The 20,159-nt window shown below is 44.4% G+C and overlaps 1 protein-coding gene across 1 annotated transcript in view; it reads right to left on the bottom strand.

The window, feature by feature from the left end:
- The window catches only part of LOC128655013 (proton channel OTOP2), a 155,692-nt gene that overhangs the window by 110,332 nt on the left and 25,201 nt on the right, over window positions 1–20,159 (bottom strand). Inside the window, exon 2 of the mRNA XM_053708876.1 lies at window positions 18,270–18,409. Within this exon, the coding sequence (XP_053564851.1) occupies window positions 18,270–18,409 (140 nt within the window). The remainder of the gene's footprint in view (window positions 1–18,269; window positions 18,410–20,159) is intronic.

Here is a 20,159-nt window from a genome sequence, read left to right as displayed (position 1 = left end):
ACAGAGACATACGGTACAGGGAGAGCAGGAGGCAGGTACAAATAGCACACTATAGGTAGGAGGCAGAGATATAAAGCACAAGGAGAGCAGGAGGCAGATACAAATAGCACACTATAAGTAGGAGGCAGAGATATACAGCACAAGGAGAGCAGGAGGCAGATACAAATAGCACACTATAAGTAGGAGGCAGAGACATACGGCACAGGGAGAGCAGGAGGCAGATACAAATAGCACACTATGAGTAGGAGGCAGAGACAATTGCACAGGGAGAGCAGGAGGCAGATACAAATAGCACACTATAAGTAGGAGGCAGAGACATACGGCACAGGGAGAGTAGGAGGCAGATACAAATAGTACACTATAAGAAGGAGGCAGAGATATATGGCACAGGGAGGGCAGGAGGCAGATACAAATTGTACACTATAAGTAGGAGGCAGAGACATACAGCACAGGGAGAGCAAGAGGCAGATACAAATAGCACACTATGAGCAGGAGGCAGATACAAGTAGCACACTATAGGTAGGAGGCAGAGACATGCAGCACAGGGAGAGCAGGAGGCAGATACAAATAGCACACTATAAGTAGGAGGCAGAGATATACAGCACAAGGAGAGCAGGAGGCAGATACAAATAGCACACTATAAGTATAGGAGGCAGAGACTTACGGCACAGGGAGGGCAGGAGGCAGATACAAATAGTACACTATAAGTAGGAGGCAGAGACTTACTGTACAGGGAGAGCAGGAGGCAGATACAAATAGCACACTATAAGTATAGAAGGCAGAGACATACGGCACAGGGAGAGCAAGAGGCAGATACAAATAGCACACTATAAGTAGGAGGCAGAGACATACAGTACATGGAGAGCAGGAGTCAGATACAAATAGCACACTATAAGTAGGAGGCAGAGACATACGGTACAGGGAGAGCAGGAGGCAAATACAAATAGCACACTATAAGTAGGGGGCAGAGACAATTTCACAGGGAGAGAAGGAGGCAGATACAAATAGCACACTATAAGTAGGAGGCAGAGACATACAGCACAGGGAGAGCAGGAGGCAGATACAAATGGCACACTATAAGTAGGGGGCAGAGACATACAGCACAGGGAGAGCAGGAGGCAGATACAAATAGCACACTATAAGTAGGAGGCAGAGACATACAGCACAGGGAGAGCAAGAGGCAGATACAAATAGCACACTATGAGCAGGAGGCAGATACAAGTAGCACACTATAGGTAGGAGGCAGAGACATGCAGCACAGGGAGAGCAGGAGGCAGATACAAATAGCACACTATAAGTAGGAGGCAGAGATATACAGCACAAGGAGAGCAGGAGGCAGATACAAATAGCACACTATAAGTAGGAGGCAGAGATATACAGCACAAGGAGAGCAGGAGGCAGATACAAATAGCACTCTATAAGTAGGAGGCAGTGACATACGGTACAGGGAGAGCAGGAGGCAGATACAAGTAGCACACTATAAGTAGGAGGCAGAGACATATGGCACAGGGAGAGCAGGATGCAGATACAAATAGCACACTATAAGTAGGAGGCAGAGACATACAGCACAAGGAGAGCAGGATGCAGATACAAATAGCACACTATAAATAGGAGGCAGAGACATACAGCACAAGGAGAGCAGGAGGCAGATACAAATAGCACACTATAAGTAGGAGGCAGAGACATACGGCACAGGGAGAGCAGGAGGCAGATACAAATAGCACACTATGAGTAGGAGGCAGAGACAAATGCACATGGAGAGTAGGAGGCAGATACAAATAGCACACTATAAGTAGGAGGCAGAGACATACGGCACAGGGAAAGTAGGAGGCAGATACAAATAGTACACTATAAGTAGGAGGCAGAGACATATGGCACAGGGAGGGCAGGAGGCAGATACAAATAGTACACTATAAGTAGGAGGCAGAGACATACGGTACAGGGAGAGCAGGAGGCAGATACAAATAGCACACTATAAGTAGGAGGCAGAGACATACGGTACAGGGAGAGCAGGAGGCAGATACAAATAGCACACTATAAGAAGGAGGCAGAGACATACGGTACAGGGAGAGCAGGAGGCAGATACAAATAGCACACTATAGGTAGGAGGCAGAGATATACAGCACAAGGAGAGCAGGAGCCGGATACAAATAGCACACTATAAGTAGGAGGCAGAGATATACAGCACAAGGAGAGCAGGAGGCAGATACAAATAGCACACTATAAGTAGGAGGCAGAGACATACGGCACAGGGAGAGCAGGAGTCAGATACAAATAGCACACTATAAGTAGGAGGCAGAGACATACGGCACAGTGAGAGCAGGAGGCAGATACAAATAGCACACTATGAGTAGGAGGCAGAGACAATTGCACAGGGAGAGCAGGAGGCAGATACAAATAGCACACTATAAGTAGGAGGCAGAGACATATGGCACAGGGAGGGCAGGAGGCAGATACAAATAGTACACTATAAGTAGGAGGCAGAGACATACGGCACAGGGAGAGCAGGAGGCAGATACAAATAGCACACTATAAGTAGGAGGCAGAGACATACAGTACATGGAGAGCAGGAGGCAGATACAAATAGCACACTATAAGTAGGAGGCAGAGACATACGGTACAGGGAGAGCAGGAGGCAGATACAAATAGCACACTATAAGTAGGGGGCAGAGACAATTGCACAGGGAGAGAAGGAGGCAGATACAAATAGCACACTATAAGTAGGAGGCAGAGACATACAGCACAGGGAGAGCAGGAGGCAGATACAAATAGCACACTATGAGCAGGAGGCAGATACAAGTAGCACACTATAGGTAGGAGGCAGAGACATACAGCACAGGGAGAGCAGGAGGCAGATACAAATAGCACACTATAAGTAGGAGGCAGAGATATACAGCACAAGGAGAGCAGGAGGCAGATACAAATAGCACACTATAAGTAGGAGGCAGAGACATACAGCACAAGGAAAGCAGGATGCAGGTACAAATAGCACACTATAAGTAGGAGGCAGAGACATACAGCACAAGGAGAGCAGGAGGCAGATACAAATAGCACACTATAAGTAGGAGGCAGAGACAATTGCACAGGGAGATCAGGAGGCAGATACAAATAGCACACTATGAGTAGGAGGCAGAGACATACGGCACAGGAAGAGCAGGAGGCAGATACAAATAGTTTAACCCCTAAACCGCCGCTCCCGGACCCCACCGCAACCTATATTAAACTTATTAACCCCTAATCTGCCCCCCTACACCGCCGCCACCTATAATAAATTTATTAACGCCTATCCTGCCCCCCCTACACCGCCGCCACTGTAATAAAATTATTTACCCCTAAACCTAAGTCTAACACTAACCCTAACATCCCCCTAACTTAAATATTAATTAAATAAATCTAAATAATATTTATCTTATTAACTAAATTAATCCTATTTAAAAATAAATACTTACCTTTAAAATAAACCATAATATAGCTACAATATAAATAAATAATTATATTGTAGCTATTTTAAGAGAAATTTACCTGTAAAATAAAAACTAACCTAAGTTACAATTACACCTAACACTACACTATCATTAAATAAATGAATCCTATTTAAAACTAAATACTTACCTGTAAAATAAACCCTAAGATAGCTACAATGTAATTAATAATTTCATTGTAGCTATTTTAGGGTTTATATTTATTTTACAGGTAACTTTGTATTTATTTTAACTAGGTACAATAGCTATTAAATAGTTAATAACTATTTAATAACTACCTAGCTAAAAGAAATACAAAATTACCAGTAAAATAAATCCTAACCTAAGTTACAATTAAACCTAACACTACACTATCATTAAATAAATTAAATAAATTAAATACAAATACCTAGAAATAAATTCAAATAAATACACTAACTAAAGTACAAAAAAAAAAAAGAACTAAGTTACAAAAAATAAATTTTTTTTACAAACATTATACAAATATTACAACAATTTTAAGCTAATTATACCTACTCTAAGCCCCCTAATAAAATAACAAAGCCCCCCAAAATAAAAAAATTCCCTACCCTATTCTACATTTAAAAGATACCAGCTCTATTACCTTGCCAGCCCTTAAAAGGGCCTTTTGCGGGGCATGCCCCAAAGAAAACAGCTCTTTTGCCTGTAAAATAAAAATACAACCCCCCCAACATTAAAACCCACCACCCACACACCCCTACTCTAACCCACCCAAAACCCCCTTAAAAAACCTAACACTACCCCCCTGAAGATCTTCCTACCTTGAGTCGTCTTCACTCAGCCGAGCCGAATTCTTCATCCAATCCGGGCGATGTCTTCATCCAAGCGGGGGCTGAAAAGGTCCATCATCCGGCAGAAGTCTTCATCCAAGCGGGGGCTGAAGAGGTCTTCCATCCGGCTGAAGTCTTCTATCAAGCGGTATCTTCAATCTTCTTTCTTCCGGCTCCATCTTCATCCCGCCGACGCGGAATATCCTTCCTCCACGACGAACGAATGAAGGTTCCTTTAAATGACATCATCCAAGATGGCGTCCCTCGAATTCCGATTGGCTGATAGGATTTAATTAAGGTAGGAATAATCTTATTGGCTGAGGGAATCAGCCAATCAGATTCAAGTTCAATCCGATTGGCTGATCCAATCAGCCAATCAGATTGAGCTTGCATTCTATTGGCTGATCGGAACAGCTAATAGAATGCGAGCTCAATCTGATTGGCTGATTGGATCAGCCAATCGGATTGAACTTGAATGAAGACTTCAGCCGGATTGGATGAAGAATTCGGCTCGGCTGAGTGAAGACGACTCAAGGTAGGATGATCTTCAGGGGGGTAGTGTTAGGTTTTTTTAAGGGGGGTTTGGGTGGGTTAGAGTTTTTATTTTACAGGTAAATTTCTCTTTATTTTAGCTAGGTAGCTATTAAATAGTTAATAACTATTTAATAGCTATTCTACCTAGTTAAAATAAATTGAAAGTTGCCTGTAAAATAAAAATAAATCCTAAAATAGCTGCAATGTAACTATTAGTTATATTGTAGCTAGTTTAGGGTTTATTTTACAGGTAAGTATTTAGCTTTAAATAGGAATAATTTAGTTAATAAGAGTTAATTTATTTCGTTAGATTTAAATTAGATTTAATTTAGGGGGGTGTTAGAGTTAGGGTTAGACTTAGCTTTAGGGGTTAATAATTTTATTATAGGTTGCGGCGGTATGGGGGGGTAGGATAGGGGTTAATAAAAATATTATAGGTGGCGACGGTGTAGGGGGGCAGATTAGGGGTTAATAAATTTAATATAGGTGGCGGCGGGGTCCGGGAGCGGCGGTTTAGGGGTTAAACTATTTATTTCGTTGCGGCGGGGTCCAGGAGCGGCAGGATAGGGGTTAATACATTTATTAGGGGTGGCGGCAGTATAGTGGGGCAGGATAGGGGTTAATAGGTATTATGTAGGTGGCGGCGGGGGCCAGGAGCGGCGGTTTAGGGGTTAACATATTTATTATAGTGGCGGTGGGCTCCGGGAGCAGCGGTTTAGGGGGTAAACAATTTATTTAGTTGCGGCAGTGTAGGGGGGACAGATTAGGGGTGTTTAGACTCTGGGTACATGTTAGGGTGTTAGGAATAGACAGCTCCCATAGAAATCAATGGGATGTCTGGCAGCAGCGTGCATGAACTTTCGCTATGGTCAGACTCCCATTGATACCTTTGGGATCCGCCGCCTCCAGGGCGGCGGGTTGAAAACCAGGTACGCTGGGCCGGAAAAGTGCCGAGCGTACCTGCTAGTTTTTTGATAACTAGCAAAAGTAGTCAGATTGTGCCGTGGAACATCTGTAGTGACGCAAGAATCGATCTGTGTCGAACTAAGTCCGGCGGATCGAAGCTTACGTCACTAAATTCTACTTTTGCCGGTATCTAGGGCTTGATAACTAAGGCGAATCAGCCTCGCCACAAATACGCTGTGGAATTCCAGCGTATTTGAGGTTGACGGCTTGATAACTAGGGGCCTATAAGTAGGAGGCAGAGACATACGGTACAGGGAGAGCAGGAGGCAGATACAAATAGCACACTATAAGTAGGAGGCAGAGACATACGGTACAGGGAGAGCAGGAGGCAGATACAAATAGCACACTATAAGTAGGAGGCAGAGACATACAGCACAGGGAGAGCAGGAGGCAGATACAAATAGCACACTATAAGTAGGAGGCAGATACAAAGAGCACACTATAAGTAGGAGGCAGAGACATACGGTACAGGGAGAGCAGGAGGCAGATACAAATAGCACACTATAAGTAGGGGGCAGAGACAATTTCACAGGGAGAGAAGGAGGCAGATACAAATAGCACACTATAAGTAGGAGGCAGAGACATATGGCACAGGGAGGGCAGGAGGCAGATACAAATAGTACACTATAAGTAGGAGGCAGAGACATACAGCACAGGGAGAGCAGGAGGCAGATACAAATAGCACACTATAAGTAGGGGGCAGAGACAATTGCACAGGGAGAGAAGGAGGCAGATACAAATAGCACACTATAAGTAGGAGGCAGAGACATACAGCACAGGGAGAGCAGGATGCAGATACAAATAGCACACTATATGTAGGAGGCTGAGACATACGGCACAGGGAGAGCAGGAGGCAGATACAAGTAGCACACTATAAGTAGGAGGCAGAGACATACAGCACAGGGAGAGCAGGAGGCAGATACAAATAGCACACTATATGTAGGAGGCTGAGACATACGGCACAGGGAGAGCAGGAGGCAGATACAAGTAGCACACTATAAGTAGGAGGCAGAGACATACAGCACAGGGAGAGCAGGAGGCAGATACAAATAGCACACTATAAGTAGAAGGCAGAGACATACAGCACAGGGAGAGTAGGAGGCAGATACAAATAGTACACTATAAGTAGGAGGCAGAGACATATGGCACAGGGAGAGTAGGAGGCAGATACAAATAGCACACTATAAGTAGGAGGCAGAGACATACGGTACAGGGAGAGCAGGAGGCAGATACAAATAGCACACTATAAGTAGGAGGCAGAGACATACGGTACAGGGAGAGCAGGAGGCAGATACAAATAGCACACTATAAGTAGGAGGCAGAGACATACGGTACAGGGAGAGCAAGAGGCAGATACAAATAGCACACTATAAGTAGGAGGCAGAGACATACAGCACAGGGAGAGCAGGAGGCAGATACAAATAGCACACTATGAGTAGGAGGCAGAGACATACGGTACAGGGAGAGCAGGAGGCAGATACAAATAGCACACTATAAGTTGGAGGCAGAGACATACAGCACAAGGAAAGCAGGAGGCAGATACAAATAGCACACTATAAGTAGGAGGCAGAGACATACTGTACAGGGAGAGCAGGAGGCAGATACAAATAGCACACTATAAGTAGGAGGCAGAGACATACGGCACAGGGAGAGCAGGAGGCAGATACAAATAGCACACTATGAGTAGGAGGCAGAGACATACTGCACAGGGAGAGCAGGAGGCAGATACAAATAGCACACTATAAGTAGGAGGCAGAGACATACGGCACAGGGAGAGTAGGAGGCAGATACAAATAGTACACTATAAGTAGGAGGCAGAGACATACTGGCACAGGGAGGGCAGGAGGCAGATACAAATAGTACACTATAAGTAGGAGGCAGAGATATACGGTACAGGGAGAGCAGGAGGCAGATACAAATAGCACACTATAAGTAGGAGACAGAGACATACGGTACAGGGAGAGCAGGAGGCAGATACAAATAGCACACTATAAGTAGGAGGCAGAGACATACGGTACAGGGAGAGCAGGAGGCAGATACAAATAGCACACTATAAGTAGGAGGCAGAGACATACAGCACAAGGAGAGCAGGAGGCAGATACAAATAGCACACTATAAGTAGGAAGCAGAGACATATGGCACAGGGAGAGCAGGATGCAGATACAAATAGCACACTATAAGTAGGAGGCAGAGACATACAGCACAAGGAGAGCAGGAGGCAGATACACATAGCACACTATAAGTAGGAGGCAGAGACATACGGCACAGGGAGAGCAGGACGCAGATACAAATAGCACACTATGAGTAGGAGGCAGAGACAATTGCACAGGGAGAGCAGGAGGCAGATACAAATAGCACACTATAAGTAGGAGGCAGAGACATACGGCACAGGGAGAGTAGGAGGCAGATACAAATAGTACACTATAAGTAGGAGGCAGAGACATATGGCACAGGGAGGGCAGGAGGCAGATACAAATAGTACACTATAAGTAGGAGGCAGAGACATACGGTACAGGGAGAGCAGGAGGCAGATACAAATAGCACACTATAAGTAGGAGACAGAGACATACGGTACAGGGAGAGCAGGAGGCAGGTACAAATAGCACACTATAGGTAGGAGGCAGAGATATAAAGCACAAGGAGAGCAGGAGGCAGATACAAATAGCACACTATAAGTAGGAGGCAGAGATATACAGCACAAGGAGAGCAGGAGGCAGATACAAATAGCACACTATAAGTAGGAGGCAGAGACATACGGCACAGGGAGAGCAGGAGGCAGATACAAATAGCACACTATGAGTAGGAGGCAGAGACAATTGCACAGGGAGAGCAGGAGGCAGATACAAATAGCACACTATAAGTAGGAGGCAGAGACATACGGCACAGGGAGAGTAGGAGGCAGATACAAATAGTACACTATAAGAAGGAGGCAGAGATATATGGCACAGGGAGGGCAGGAGGCAGATACAAATTGTACACTATAAGTAGGAGGCAGAGACATACAGCACAGGGAGAGCAAGAGGCAGATACAAATAGCACACTATGAGCAGGAGGCAGATACAAGTAGCACACTATAGGTAGGAGGCAGAGACATGCAGCACAGGGAGAGCAGGAGGCAGATACAAATAGCACACTATAAGTAGGAGGCAGAGATATACAGCACAAGGAGAGCAGGAGGCAGATACAAATAGCACACTATAAGTATAGGAGGCAGAGACTTACGGCACAGGGAGGGCAGGAGGCAGATACAAATAGTACACTATAAGTAGGAGGCAGAGACTTACTGTACAGGGAGAGCAGGAGGCAGATACAAATAGCACACTATAAGTATAGAAGGCAGAGACATACGGCACAGGGAGAGCAAGAGGCAGATACAAATAGCACACTATAAGTAGGAGGCAGAGACATACAGTACATGGAGAGCAGGAGTCAGATACAAATAGCACACTATAAGTAGGAGGCAGAGACATACGGTACAGGGAGAGCAGGAGGCAAATACAAATAGCACACTATAAGTAGGGGGCAGAGACAATTTCACAGGGAGAGAAGGAGGCAGATACAAATAGCACACTATAAGTAGGAGGCAGAGACATACAGCACAGGGAGAGCAGGAGGCAGATACAAATGGCACACTATAAGTAGGGGGCAGAGACATACAGCACAGGGAGAGCAGGAGGCAGATACAAATAGCACACTATAAGTAGGAGGCAGAGACATACAGCACAGGGAGAGCAAGAGGCAGATACAAATAGCACACTATGAGCAGGAGGCAGATACAAGTAGCACACTATAGGTAGGAGGCAGAGACATGCAGCACAGGGAGAGCAGGAGGCAGATACAAATAGCACACTATAAGTAGGAGGCAGAGATATACAGCACAAGGAGAGCAGGAGGCAGATACAAATAGCACACTATAAGTAGGAGGCAGAGATATACAGCACAAGGAGAGCAGGAGGCAGATACAAATAGCACTCTATAAGTAGGAGGCAGTGACATACGGTACAGGGAGAGCAGGAGGCAGATACAAGTAGCACACTATAAGTAGGAGGCAGAGACATATGGCACAGGGAGAGCAGGATGCAGATACAAATAGCACACTATAAGTAGGAGGCAGAGACATACAGCACAAGGAGAGCAGGATGCAGATACAAATAGCACACTATAAATAGGAGGCAGAGACATACAGCACAAGGAGAGCAGGAGGCAGATACAAATAGCACACTATAAGTAGGAGGCAGAGACATACGGCACAGGGAGAGCAGGAGGCAGATACAAATAGCACACTATGAGTAGGAGGCAGAGACAAATGCACATGGAGAGTAGGAGGCAGATACAAATAGCACACTATAAGTAGGAGGCAGAGACATACGGCACAGGGAAAGTAGGAGGCAGATACAAATAGTACACTATAAGTAGGAGGCAGAGACATATGGCACAGGGAGGGCAGGAGGCAGATACAAATAGTACACTATAAGTAGGAGGCAGAGACATACGGTACAGGGAGAGCAGGAGGCAGATACAAATAGCACACTATAAGTAGGAGGCAGAGACATACGGTACAGGGAGAGCAGGAGGCAGATACAAATAGCACACTATAAGTAGGAGGCAGAGACATACGGTACAGGGAGAGCAGGAGGCAGATACAAATAGCACACTATAGGTAGGAGGCAGAGATATACAGCACAAGGAGAGCAGGAGCCGGATACAAATAGCACACTATAAGTAGGAGGCAGAGATATACAGCACAAGGAGAGCAGGAGGCAGATACAAATAGCACACTATAAGTAGGAGGCAGAGACATACGGCACAGGGAGAGCAGGAGTCAGATACAAATAGCACACTATAAGTAGGAGGCAGAGACATACGGCACAGTGAGAGCAGGAGGCAGATACAAATAGCACACTATGAGTAGGAGGCAGAGACAATTGCACAGGGAGAGCAGGAGGCAGATACAAATAGCACACTATAAGTAGGAGGCAGAGACATATGGCACAGGGAGGGCAGGAGGCAGATACAAATAGCACACTATAAGTAGGAGGCAGAGACATACGGCACAGGGAGAGCAGGAGGCAGATACAAATAGCACACTATAAGTAGGAGGCAGAGACATACAGTACATGGAGAGCAGGAGGCAGATACAAATAGCACACTATAAGTAGGAGGCAGAGACATACGGTACAGGGAGAGCAGGAGGCAGATACAAATAGCACACTATAAGTAGGGGGCAGAGACAATTGCACAGGGAGAGAAGGAGGCAGATACAAATAGCACACTATAAGTAGGAGGCAGAGACATACAGCACAGGGAGAGCAGGAGGCAGATACAAATAGCACACTATGAGCAGGAGGCAGATACAAGTAGCACACTATAGGTAGGAGGCAGAGACATACAGCACAGGGAGAGCAGGAGGCAGATACAAATAGCACACTATAAGTAGGAGGCAGAGATATACAGCACAAGGAGAGCAGGAGGCAGATACAAATAGCACACTATAAGTAGGAGGCAGAGACATACAGCACAAGGAAAGCAGGATGCAGGTACAAATAGCACACTATAAGTAGGAGGCAGAGACATACAGCACAAGGAGAGCAGGAGGCAGATACAAATAGCACACTATAAGTAGGAGGCAGAGACAATTGCACAGGGAGATCAGGAGGCAGATACAAATAGCACACTATGAGTAGGAGGCAGAGACATACGGCACAGGAAGAGCAGGAGGCAGATACAAATAGTTTAACCCCTAAACCGCCGCTCCCGGACCCCACCGCAACCTATATTAAACTTATTAACCCCTAATCTGCCCCCCTACACCGCCGCCACCTATAATAAATTTATTAACGCCTATCCTGCCCCCCCTACACCGCCGCCACTGTAATAAAATTATTTACCCCTAAACCTAAGTCTAACACTAACCCTAACATCCCCCTAACTTAAATATTAATTAAATAAATCTAAATAATATTTATCTTATTAACTAAATTAATCCTATTTAAAAATAAATACTTACCTTTAAAATAAACCATAATATAGCTACAATATAAATAAATAATTATATTGTAGCTATTTTAAGAGAAATTTACCTGTAAAATAAAAACTAACCTAAGTTACAATTACACCTAACACTACACTATCATTAAATAAATGAATCCTATTTAAAACTAAATACTTACCTGTAAAATAAACCCTAAGATAGCTACAATGTAATTAATAATTTCATTGTAGCTATTTTAGGGTTTATATTTATTTTACAGGTAACTTTGTATTTATTTTAACTAGGTACAATAGCTATTAAATAGTTAATAACTATTTAATAACTACCTAGCTAAAAGAAATACAAAATTACCAGTAAAATAAATCCTAACCTAAGTTACAATTAAACCTAACACTACACTATCATTAAATAAATTAAATAAATTAAATACAAATACCTAGAAATAAATTCAAATAAATACACTAACTAAAGTACAAAAAAAAAAAAGAACTAAGTTACAAAAAATAAATTTTTTTTACAAACATTATACAAATATTACAACAATTTTAAGCTAATTATACCTACTCTAAGCCCCCTAATAAAATAACAAAGCCCCCCAAAATAAAAAAATTCCCTACCCTATTCTACATTTAAAAGATACCAGCTCTATTACCTTGCCAGCCCTTAAAAGGGCCTTTTGCGGGGCATGCCCCAAAGAAAACAGCTCTTTTGCCTGTAAAATAAAAATACAACCCCCCCAACATTAAAACCCACCACCCACACACCCCTACTCTAACCCACCCAAAACCCCCTTAAAAAACCTAACACTACCCCCCTGAAGATCTTCCTACCTTGAGTCGTCTTCACTCAGCCGAGCCGAATTCTTCATCCAATCCGGGCGATGTCTTCATCCAAGCGGGGGCTGAAAAGGTCCATCATCCGGCAGAAGTCTTCATCCAAGCGGGGGCTGAAGAGGTCTTCCATCCGGCTGAAGTCTTCTATCAAGCGGTATCTTCAATCTTCTTTCTTCCGGCTCCATCTTCATCCCGCCGACGCGGAATATCCTTCCTCCACGACGAACGAATGAAGGTTCCTTTAAATGACATCATCCAAGATGGCGTCCCTCGAATTCCGATTGGCTGATAGGATTTAATTAAGGTAGGAATAATCTTATTGGCTGAGGGAATCAGCCAATCAGATTCAAGTTCAATCCGATTGGCTGATCCAATCAGCCAATCAGATTGAGCTCGCATTCTATTGGCTGTTCCGATCAGCCAATAGAATGCAAGCTCAATCTGATTGGCTGATTGGATCAGCCAATCGGATTGAACTTGAATGAAGACTTCAGCCGGATTGGATGAAGAATTCGGCTCGGCTGAGTGAAGACGACTCAAGGTAGGATGATCTTCAGGGGGGTAGTGTTAGGTTTTTTTAAGGGGGGTTTGGGTGGGTTAGAGTTTTTATTTTACAGGTAAATTTCTCTTTATTTTAGCTAGGTAGCTATTAAATAGTTAATAACTATTTAATAGCTATTCTACCTAGTTAAAATAAATTGAAAGTTGCCTGTAAAATAAAAATAAATCCTAAAATAGCTGCAATGTAACTATTAGTTATATTGTAGCTAGTTTAGGGTTTATTTTACAGGTAAGTATTTAGCTTTAAATAGGAATAATTTAGTTAATAAGAGTTAATTTATTTCGTTAGATTTAAATTAGATTTAATTTAGGGGGGTGTTAGAGTTAGGGTTAGACTTAGCTTTAGGGGTTAATAATTTTATTATAGGTTGCGGCGGTATGGGGGGGTAGGATAGGGGTTAATAAAAATATTATAGGTGGCGACGGTGTAGGGGGGCAGATTAGGGGTTAATAAATTTAATATAGGTGGCGGCGGGGTCCGGGAGCGGCGGTTTAGGGGTTAAACTATTTATTTCGTTGCGGCGGGGTCCAGGAGCGGCAGGATAGGGGTTAATACATTTATTAGGGGTGGCGGCAGTATAGTGGGGCAGGATAGGGGTTAATAGGTATTATGTAGGTGGCGGCGGGGGCCAGGAGCGGCGGTTTAGGGGTTAACATATTTATTATAGTGGCGGTGGGCTCCGGGAGCAGCGGTTTAGGGGGTAAACAATTTATTTAGTTGCGGCAGTGTAGGGGGGACAGATTAGGGGTGTTTAGACTCTGGGTACATGTTAGGGTGTTAGGAATAGACAGCTCCCATAGAAATCAATGGGATGTCTGGCAGCAGCGTGCATGAACTTTCGCTATGGTCAGACTCCCATTGATACCTTTGGGATCCGCCGCCTCCAGGGCGGCGGGTTGAAAACCAGGTACGCTGGGCCGGAAAAGTGCCGAGCGTACCTGCTAGTTTTTTGATAACTAGCAAAAGTAGTCAGATTGTGCCGTGGAACATCTGTAGTGACGCAAGAATCGATCTGTGTCGAACTAAGTCCGGCGGATCGAAGCTTACGTCACTAAATTCTACTTTTGCCGGTATCTAGGGCTTGATAACTAAGGCGAATCAGCCTCGCCACAAATACGCTGTGGAATTCCAGCGTATTTGAGGTTGACGGCTTGATAACTAGGGGCCTATAAGTAGGAGGCAGAGACATACGGTACAGGGAGAGCAGGAGGCAGATACAAATAGCACACTATAAGTAGGAGGCAGAGACATACGGTACAGGGAGAGCAGGAGGCAGATACAAATAGCACCCTATAAGTAGGAGGCAGAGACATACAACACAGGGAGAGCAGGAGGCAGATACAAATAGCACACTATAAGTAGGAGGCAGATACAAAGAGCACACTATAAGTAGGAGGCAGAGACATACGGTACAGGGAGAGCAGGGGGCAGATACAAATAGCAAACTATAAGTAGGAGGCAGATACATACGGTACAGGGAGAGCAGGAGGCAGATACAAATAGCACACTATAAGTAGGAGGCAGAGACATACAGCACAAGGAGAGCAGGAGGCAGATACAAATAGCACACTATAAGTAGGTTCCAGAGACATACAGCACAGGGAGAGCAGGAGGCAGATACAAATAGCACACTATGAGTAGGAGGCAGAGACAATTGCACACTATAAGTAGGTTCCAGAGACATACAGCACAGGGAGAGCAGGAGGCAGATACAAATAGCACACTATGAGTAGGAGGCAGAGACATACGGTACAGGGAGAGCAGGAGGCAGATACAAATAGCACACTATGAGTAGGAGGCAGAGACATACAGCACAGGAAGAGCAGGAGGCAGATACAAATAGAACACTATAAGTAGGAGGCAGAGACATACAGCACAGGAAAAGTAGGAGGCAGATACAAATAGCACACTATGAGTAGGAGGCAGAGACTTACGGTACAGGGAGAGCAGGAGGCAGATAAAAATAGCACACTATGAGTAGGAGGCAGAGATATACAGCACAGGGAGAGCAGGAGGCAGATATAAATAACACAATATAAGTAGGAGGCAGAGACTTACGGTACAGGGAGAGCAGGAGGCAGATACAAATAGCACACTATGAGTAGGAGGCAGAGACTTACGGTACAGGGAGAGCAGGAGGCAGATACAAATAGCACACTATGAGTAGGAGGCAGAGACTTACGGTACAGGGAGAGCAGGAGGCAGATACAAATAGCACACTATGAGTAGGAGGCAGAGACTTACGGCACAGGGAGAACAGGAGGCAGATACAAATAGCACACTATGAGTAGGAGGCAGAGACTTACGGTACAGGGAGAGCAGGAGGCAGATACAAATAGCACACTATGAGTAGGAGGCAGAGACTTACGGCACAGGGAGAACAGGAGGCAGATACAAATAGCACACTATGAGTAGGAGGCAGAGACTTACGGCACAGGGAGAGCAGGAGGCAGATACAAATAGCACACTATAAGTAGGAGGCAGAGACATACGGCACAGGGAGAGCAGGAGGCAGATACAAATAGCACACTATAAGTAGGAGGCAGAGACATACAGCACAGGGAGAGCAGGAGGCAGATACAAATAGTACACTATGAGTAGGAGGCAGAGATATACGGCACAGGGATAGCAGGAGGCAGATACAAATAGCACACTATAAGTAGGAGGCAGAGATATACGGCACAGGGAGAGCAGGAGACAGATACAAATAGCACACTATGAGTAGGAGGCAGAGATATACGACACAGGGAGAGCAGGAGGCAGATACAAATAGCACACTATGAGTAGGAGGCAGAAACATACGGCACAGGGAGAGCCGGAGGCAGATGCATACAGCACACTATGAGTAGGAGGCAGAGACATATGGCACAGGGAGAGCAGGAGGCAGATACAAGTAGCACACTATGAGTAGGAGGCAGAGACATATGGCACAGGTAGAGCAGGAAGCAGATACAAAAAGCACACTATAAGTAGGAGGCAGAGACATATGGCACAGGGAGAGCAGGACGCAGATACAAATAGCACACTATGAGTAGGAGGCAGAGACTTACGGTACAGGGAGAGCAGGAGGCAGATAAAAATAGCACACTATGAGTAGGAGGCAGAGATATACAGCACAGGGAGAGCAGGAGGCAGATATAAATAACACAATATAAGTAGGAGGCAGAGACTTACGGTACAGGGAGAGCAGGAGGCAGATACAAATAGCACACTATGAGTAGGAGGCAGAGACTTACGGTACAGGGAGAGCAGGAGGCAGATACAAATAGCACACTATGAGTAGGAGGCGGAGACTTACGGCACAGGGAGAACAGGAGGCAGATACAAATAGCACACTATGAGTAGGAGGCAGAGACTTACGGTACAGGGAGAGCAGGAGGCAGATACAAATAGCACACTATGAGTAGGAGGCAGAGACTTACGGCACAGGGAGAACTGGAGGCAGATACAAATAGCACACTATGAGTAGGAGGCAGAGACTTACGGCACAGGGAGAGCAGGAGGCAGATACAAATAGCACACTATAAGTAGGAGGCAGAGACATACGGCACAGGGAGAGCAGGAGGCAGATACAAATAGCACACTATAAGTAGGAGGCAGAGACATACAGCACAGGGAGAGCAGGAGGCAGATACAAATAGTACACTATGAGTAGGAGGCAGAGACATACAGCACAAGGAGAGCAGGAGGCAGATACAAATAGCACACTATGAGTAGGAGGCAGAGGCATATGGCACAGGTAGAGCAGGAGGCAGATACAAATAGCACACTATGAGTAGGAGGCAGAGACATACGGTACAGGGAGAGCAGGAGGTAGATACAAATAGCACTCTTTAAGTAGAAGGCAGAGACATACAGCACAGGGGGAGCAGGAGGCAGATACAAATAGCACACTATGAGTAGGAGGCAGAGAAATATGGCACAGGTAGAGCAGGAGGCAGATACAAATAGCACACTATGAGTAGGAGGCAGAGATATACAGCACAGGGAGAGCAGGAGGCAAATACAAATAGCACACTATGAGTAGGAGTCAGATATATACGGCACAGGGAGAGTAGGAGGCAGATACAAATAGTACACTATAAGTAGGGGGCAGAGACATACGGCACAGGGAGAGCAGGAGGCAGATACAAATAGCACACTATGATTAGGAGGCAGAGACAATTGCACAGGGAGAGCAGGAGGCAGATACAAATAGTACACTATAAGTAGGAGGCAGAGATATACGGCACAGGGATAGCAGGAGGCAGATACAAATAGCACACTATAAGTAGGAGGCAGAGATATACGGCACAGGGAGAGCAGGAGACAGATACAAATAGCACACTATGAGTAGGAGGCAGAGATATACGACACAGGGAGAGCAGGAGACAGATACAAATAGCACACTTTGAGTAGGAGGCAGAAACATACGGCACAGGGAGAGCCGGAGGCAGATGCATACAGCACACTATGAGTAGGAGGCAGAGACATATGGCACAGGGAGAGCAGGAGGCAGATACAAGTAGCACACTATGAGTAGGAGGCAGAGACATATGGCACAGGTAGAGCAGGAAGCAGATACAAAAAGCACACTATAAGTAGGAGGCAGAGACATATGGCACAGGGAGAGCAGGAGGCAGATACAAATAGCACACTATGAGTAGGAGGCAGAGACATATGGCACAGGGAGAGCAGGAGGCAGATACAAGTAGCACACTATGAGTAGGAGGCAGAGACATATGGCACAGGTAGAGCAGGAGGCAGATACAAAAAGCACACTATAAGTAGGAGGCAGCGACATATGGCACAGGGAGAGCAGGAGGCAGATACAAATAGCACACTATGAGTAGGAGGCAGAGATATACGGCACAGGGAGAGCAGGAGGCAGATACAAATAGCAAACTATGAGTAGGAGGCAGAGACAATTTGCGCAGGGAAAGCAGGAGGCAGATACAGTTAATACAGGAACGTTAGTAGAGACACAACACGGGGTCACCAAGATAAAGCAGATGGAGGGCAGTGAGCTGAGACACAACACAGGGTCACCAAGGGCAGATAAAGCAGAAGGAGAGCAGGGAGCTGAGACACACAGCACAGAGAAAGCAGAAGGCACAAGAACACGCTTACCTGAACAATGACAAATGTAGCGTGTATGGCAGGGTGGATAATGTTGATGATGTAGTTCGGGCAGTGCAGACGCCTCGCTGAGTTTATGATCCTAAAGCCGTTCATAATGATTGTCCCAATCCCAAACAGGACGATGCTCCCTGGGGGGGTAAGAGATGTTCACTCATCATATTCCTGAGAGGAGACTATAGAATGTGATATATATAACATCTGGTAGCACATGAACAAATAACACCAGCTGCCAGTTTTATACTGCTCCCAACCCTAGCACAGGATAAACTTATGGTTAACCCTTCAGATCTGCCACCTCTTGTGCATCAGTTATAGAGATCATTAGCCTGATAGCAAAATCAACCTTATCTCCAATCACTAAGCTTACCTTATATTACAGTTACTTAGGTGCCATATCAACCTAGTATTACCATGTCTTTTATTGGGGGAGTTGTAATATAAAATTAATGTCATTCTGTGAGTGTGAAGCTTACTCTAAATTCACAGATCCATACTTAAAATTTATAAGATCATAATCAACTTTGTTTTTCAATGTGGATGCTGGATGCTGGATTATGAGCTAGACATTTTGGCCTATCAATCTATATCCTAAAATCAAACTCTAGTATTGTGGGATGGGGTGCTGATACAGTATTTTGTTCATCTGTGGCGTTTGGAATCCACCAAATTCTGGACTGCATATCAGCAGGTTATTTTGCTGTCCTATTTTATTATGACTCTCAAGACTCCTATGCCCCATTTTTATCCGAACAGTATATCAGCCTTCTATGTAGCACAGATCAAATATTTTCCCAAATAACAGGACCCATATCTCTCTGCACTAGTCTCTCCTTTCAATTCCACTCAACCATGGTTCTCTTTTGGAGCTTTAATTCCTTAGTGGGTTCACCTATGTATCTGTTGCTTTTTGCAGGGCTCATTCTAAACCCTCATTGCCCTTGCCATTTTTTCCCCTTCTGGAAAAGCTTTAGTTGCTTGCCAGAGGTTCTTAGTCTGCTTAAAGACTTTTATTAAAAAAAATGCAAATAACTACTAATTAAAACAATGCAAGAAAAGGTCAAATTAACTTTGATGACTATCACTGGTAAATAATTGCTTGCTAATTAAAAAATATATACAGGGCATGAGCACAATACTCAGTCAAAATGGTTGGCCAGTCTGGATTGTTCCCTCAAACTAGTACAATTTCTAGAGGAAATTGTATTCATGTGGAAAAATTGTCTAGTGCACATAGCTCAGTATGTTTATCAGACAAGGAGAAGGACTGGACATAATCCAAAACAGGAAAATCAGACAATTGTCCAAATTCAGGGCAATTACATAAATTGCGGCATAATTGAGAGCTCTGGTGATAGGTTGTTTTGGTTATAGACAACTCCAAAACATTATTGTCATTTTACTCCCTTGTGTGAAAAATAACTGGATTTTGTCACTTTTGTTGTCAAATTATTGTCGTTGCTGCTTGAAAAAGAGAACATTTTATTACAGTATGTTGGGGTTTCTGCCTTGAATGACAATAATTATAAAAAAAAGGAATAGAGTTTTTAGAGTGGTTGAGGCCATGGATAGACAGCTACGTCTACATGATTGTCAAACAATGAGATATTAGTGAGGGGTGTGGGTAAAATCCGAACCTTGTAGTATCTTCCATTAGGGAATTAATATAAAGGATGTGTCAGATTGTTAGACAATTTTCATTCTAAAAGGGCTGATATTCTAGAGAGAAACCAAACAATAGGAAAAATATTAGACCAAAGTGTGATTTAAAAATCTTTGTTTTCAATGTAGAGGGCTTCTCAAACCTGTGAGTTAACATCACTGTAATGTACATTTCAATCTAGTGCACTGACATTTTTAGTTGTACCAATCGTAGATCAC

The sequence above is a fragment of the Bombina bombina genome, chromosome 1 (genome assembly GCF_027579735.1).
Source record: "Bombina bombina isolate aBomBom1 chromosome 1, aBomBom1.pri, whole genome shotgun sequence".
NCBI classification, from domain to species: Eukaryota; Metazoa; Chordata; class Amphibia; order Anura; family Bombinatoridae; genus Bombina; species Bombina bombina.
Note: the sequence above shows the minus strand (reverse complement) of the source record. Positions and strands in the feature narration are given on the sequence as shown.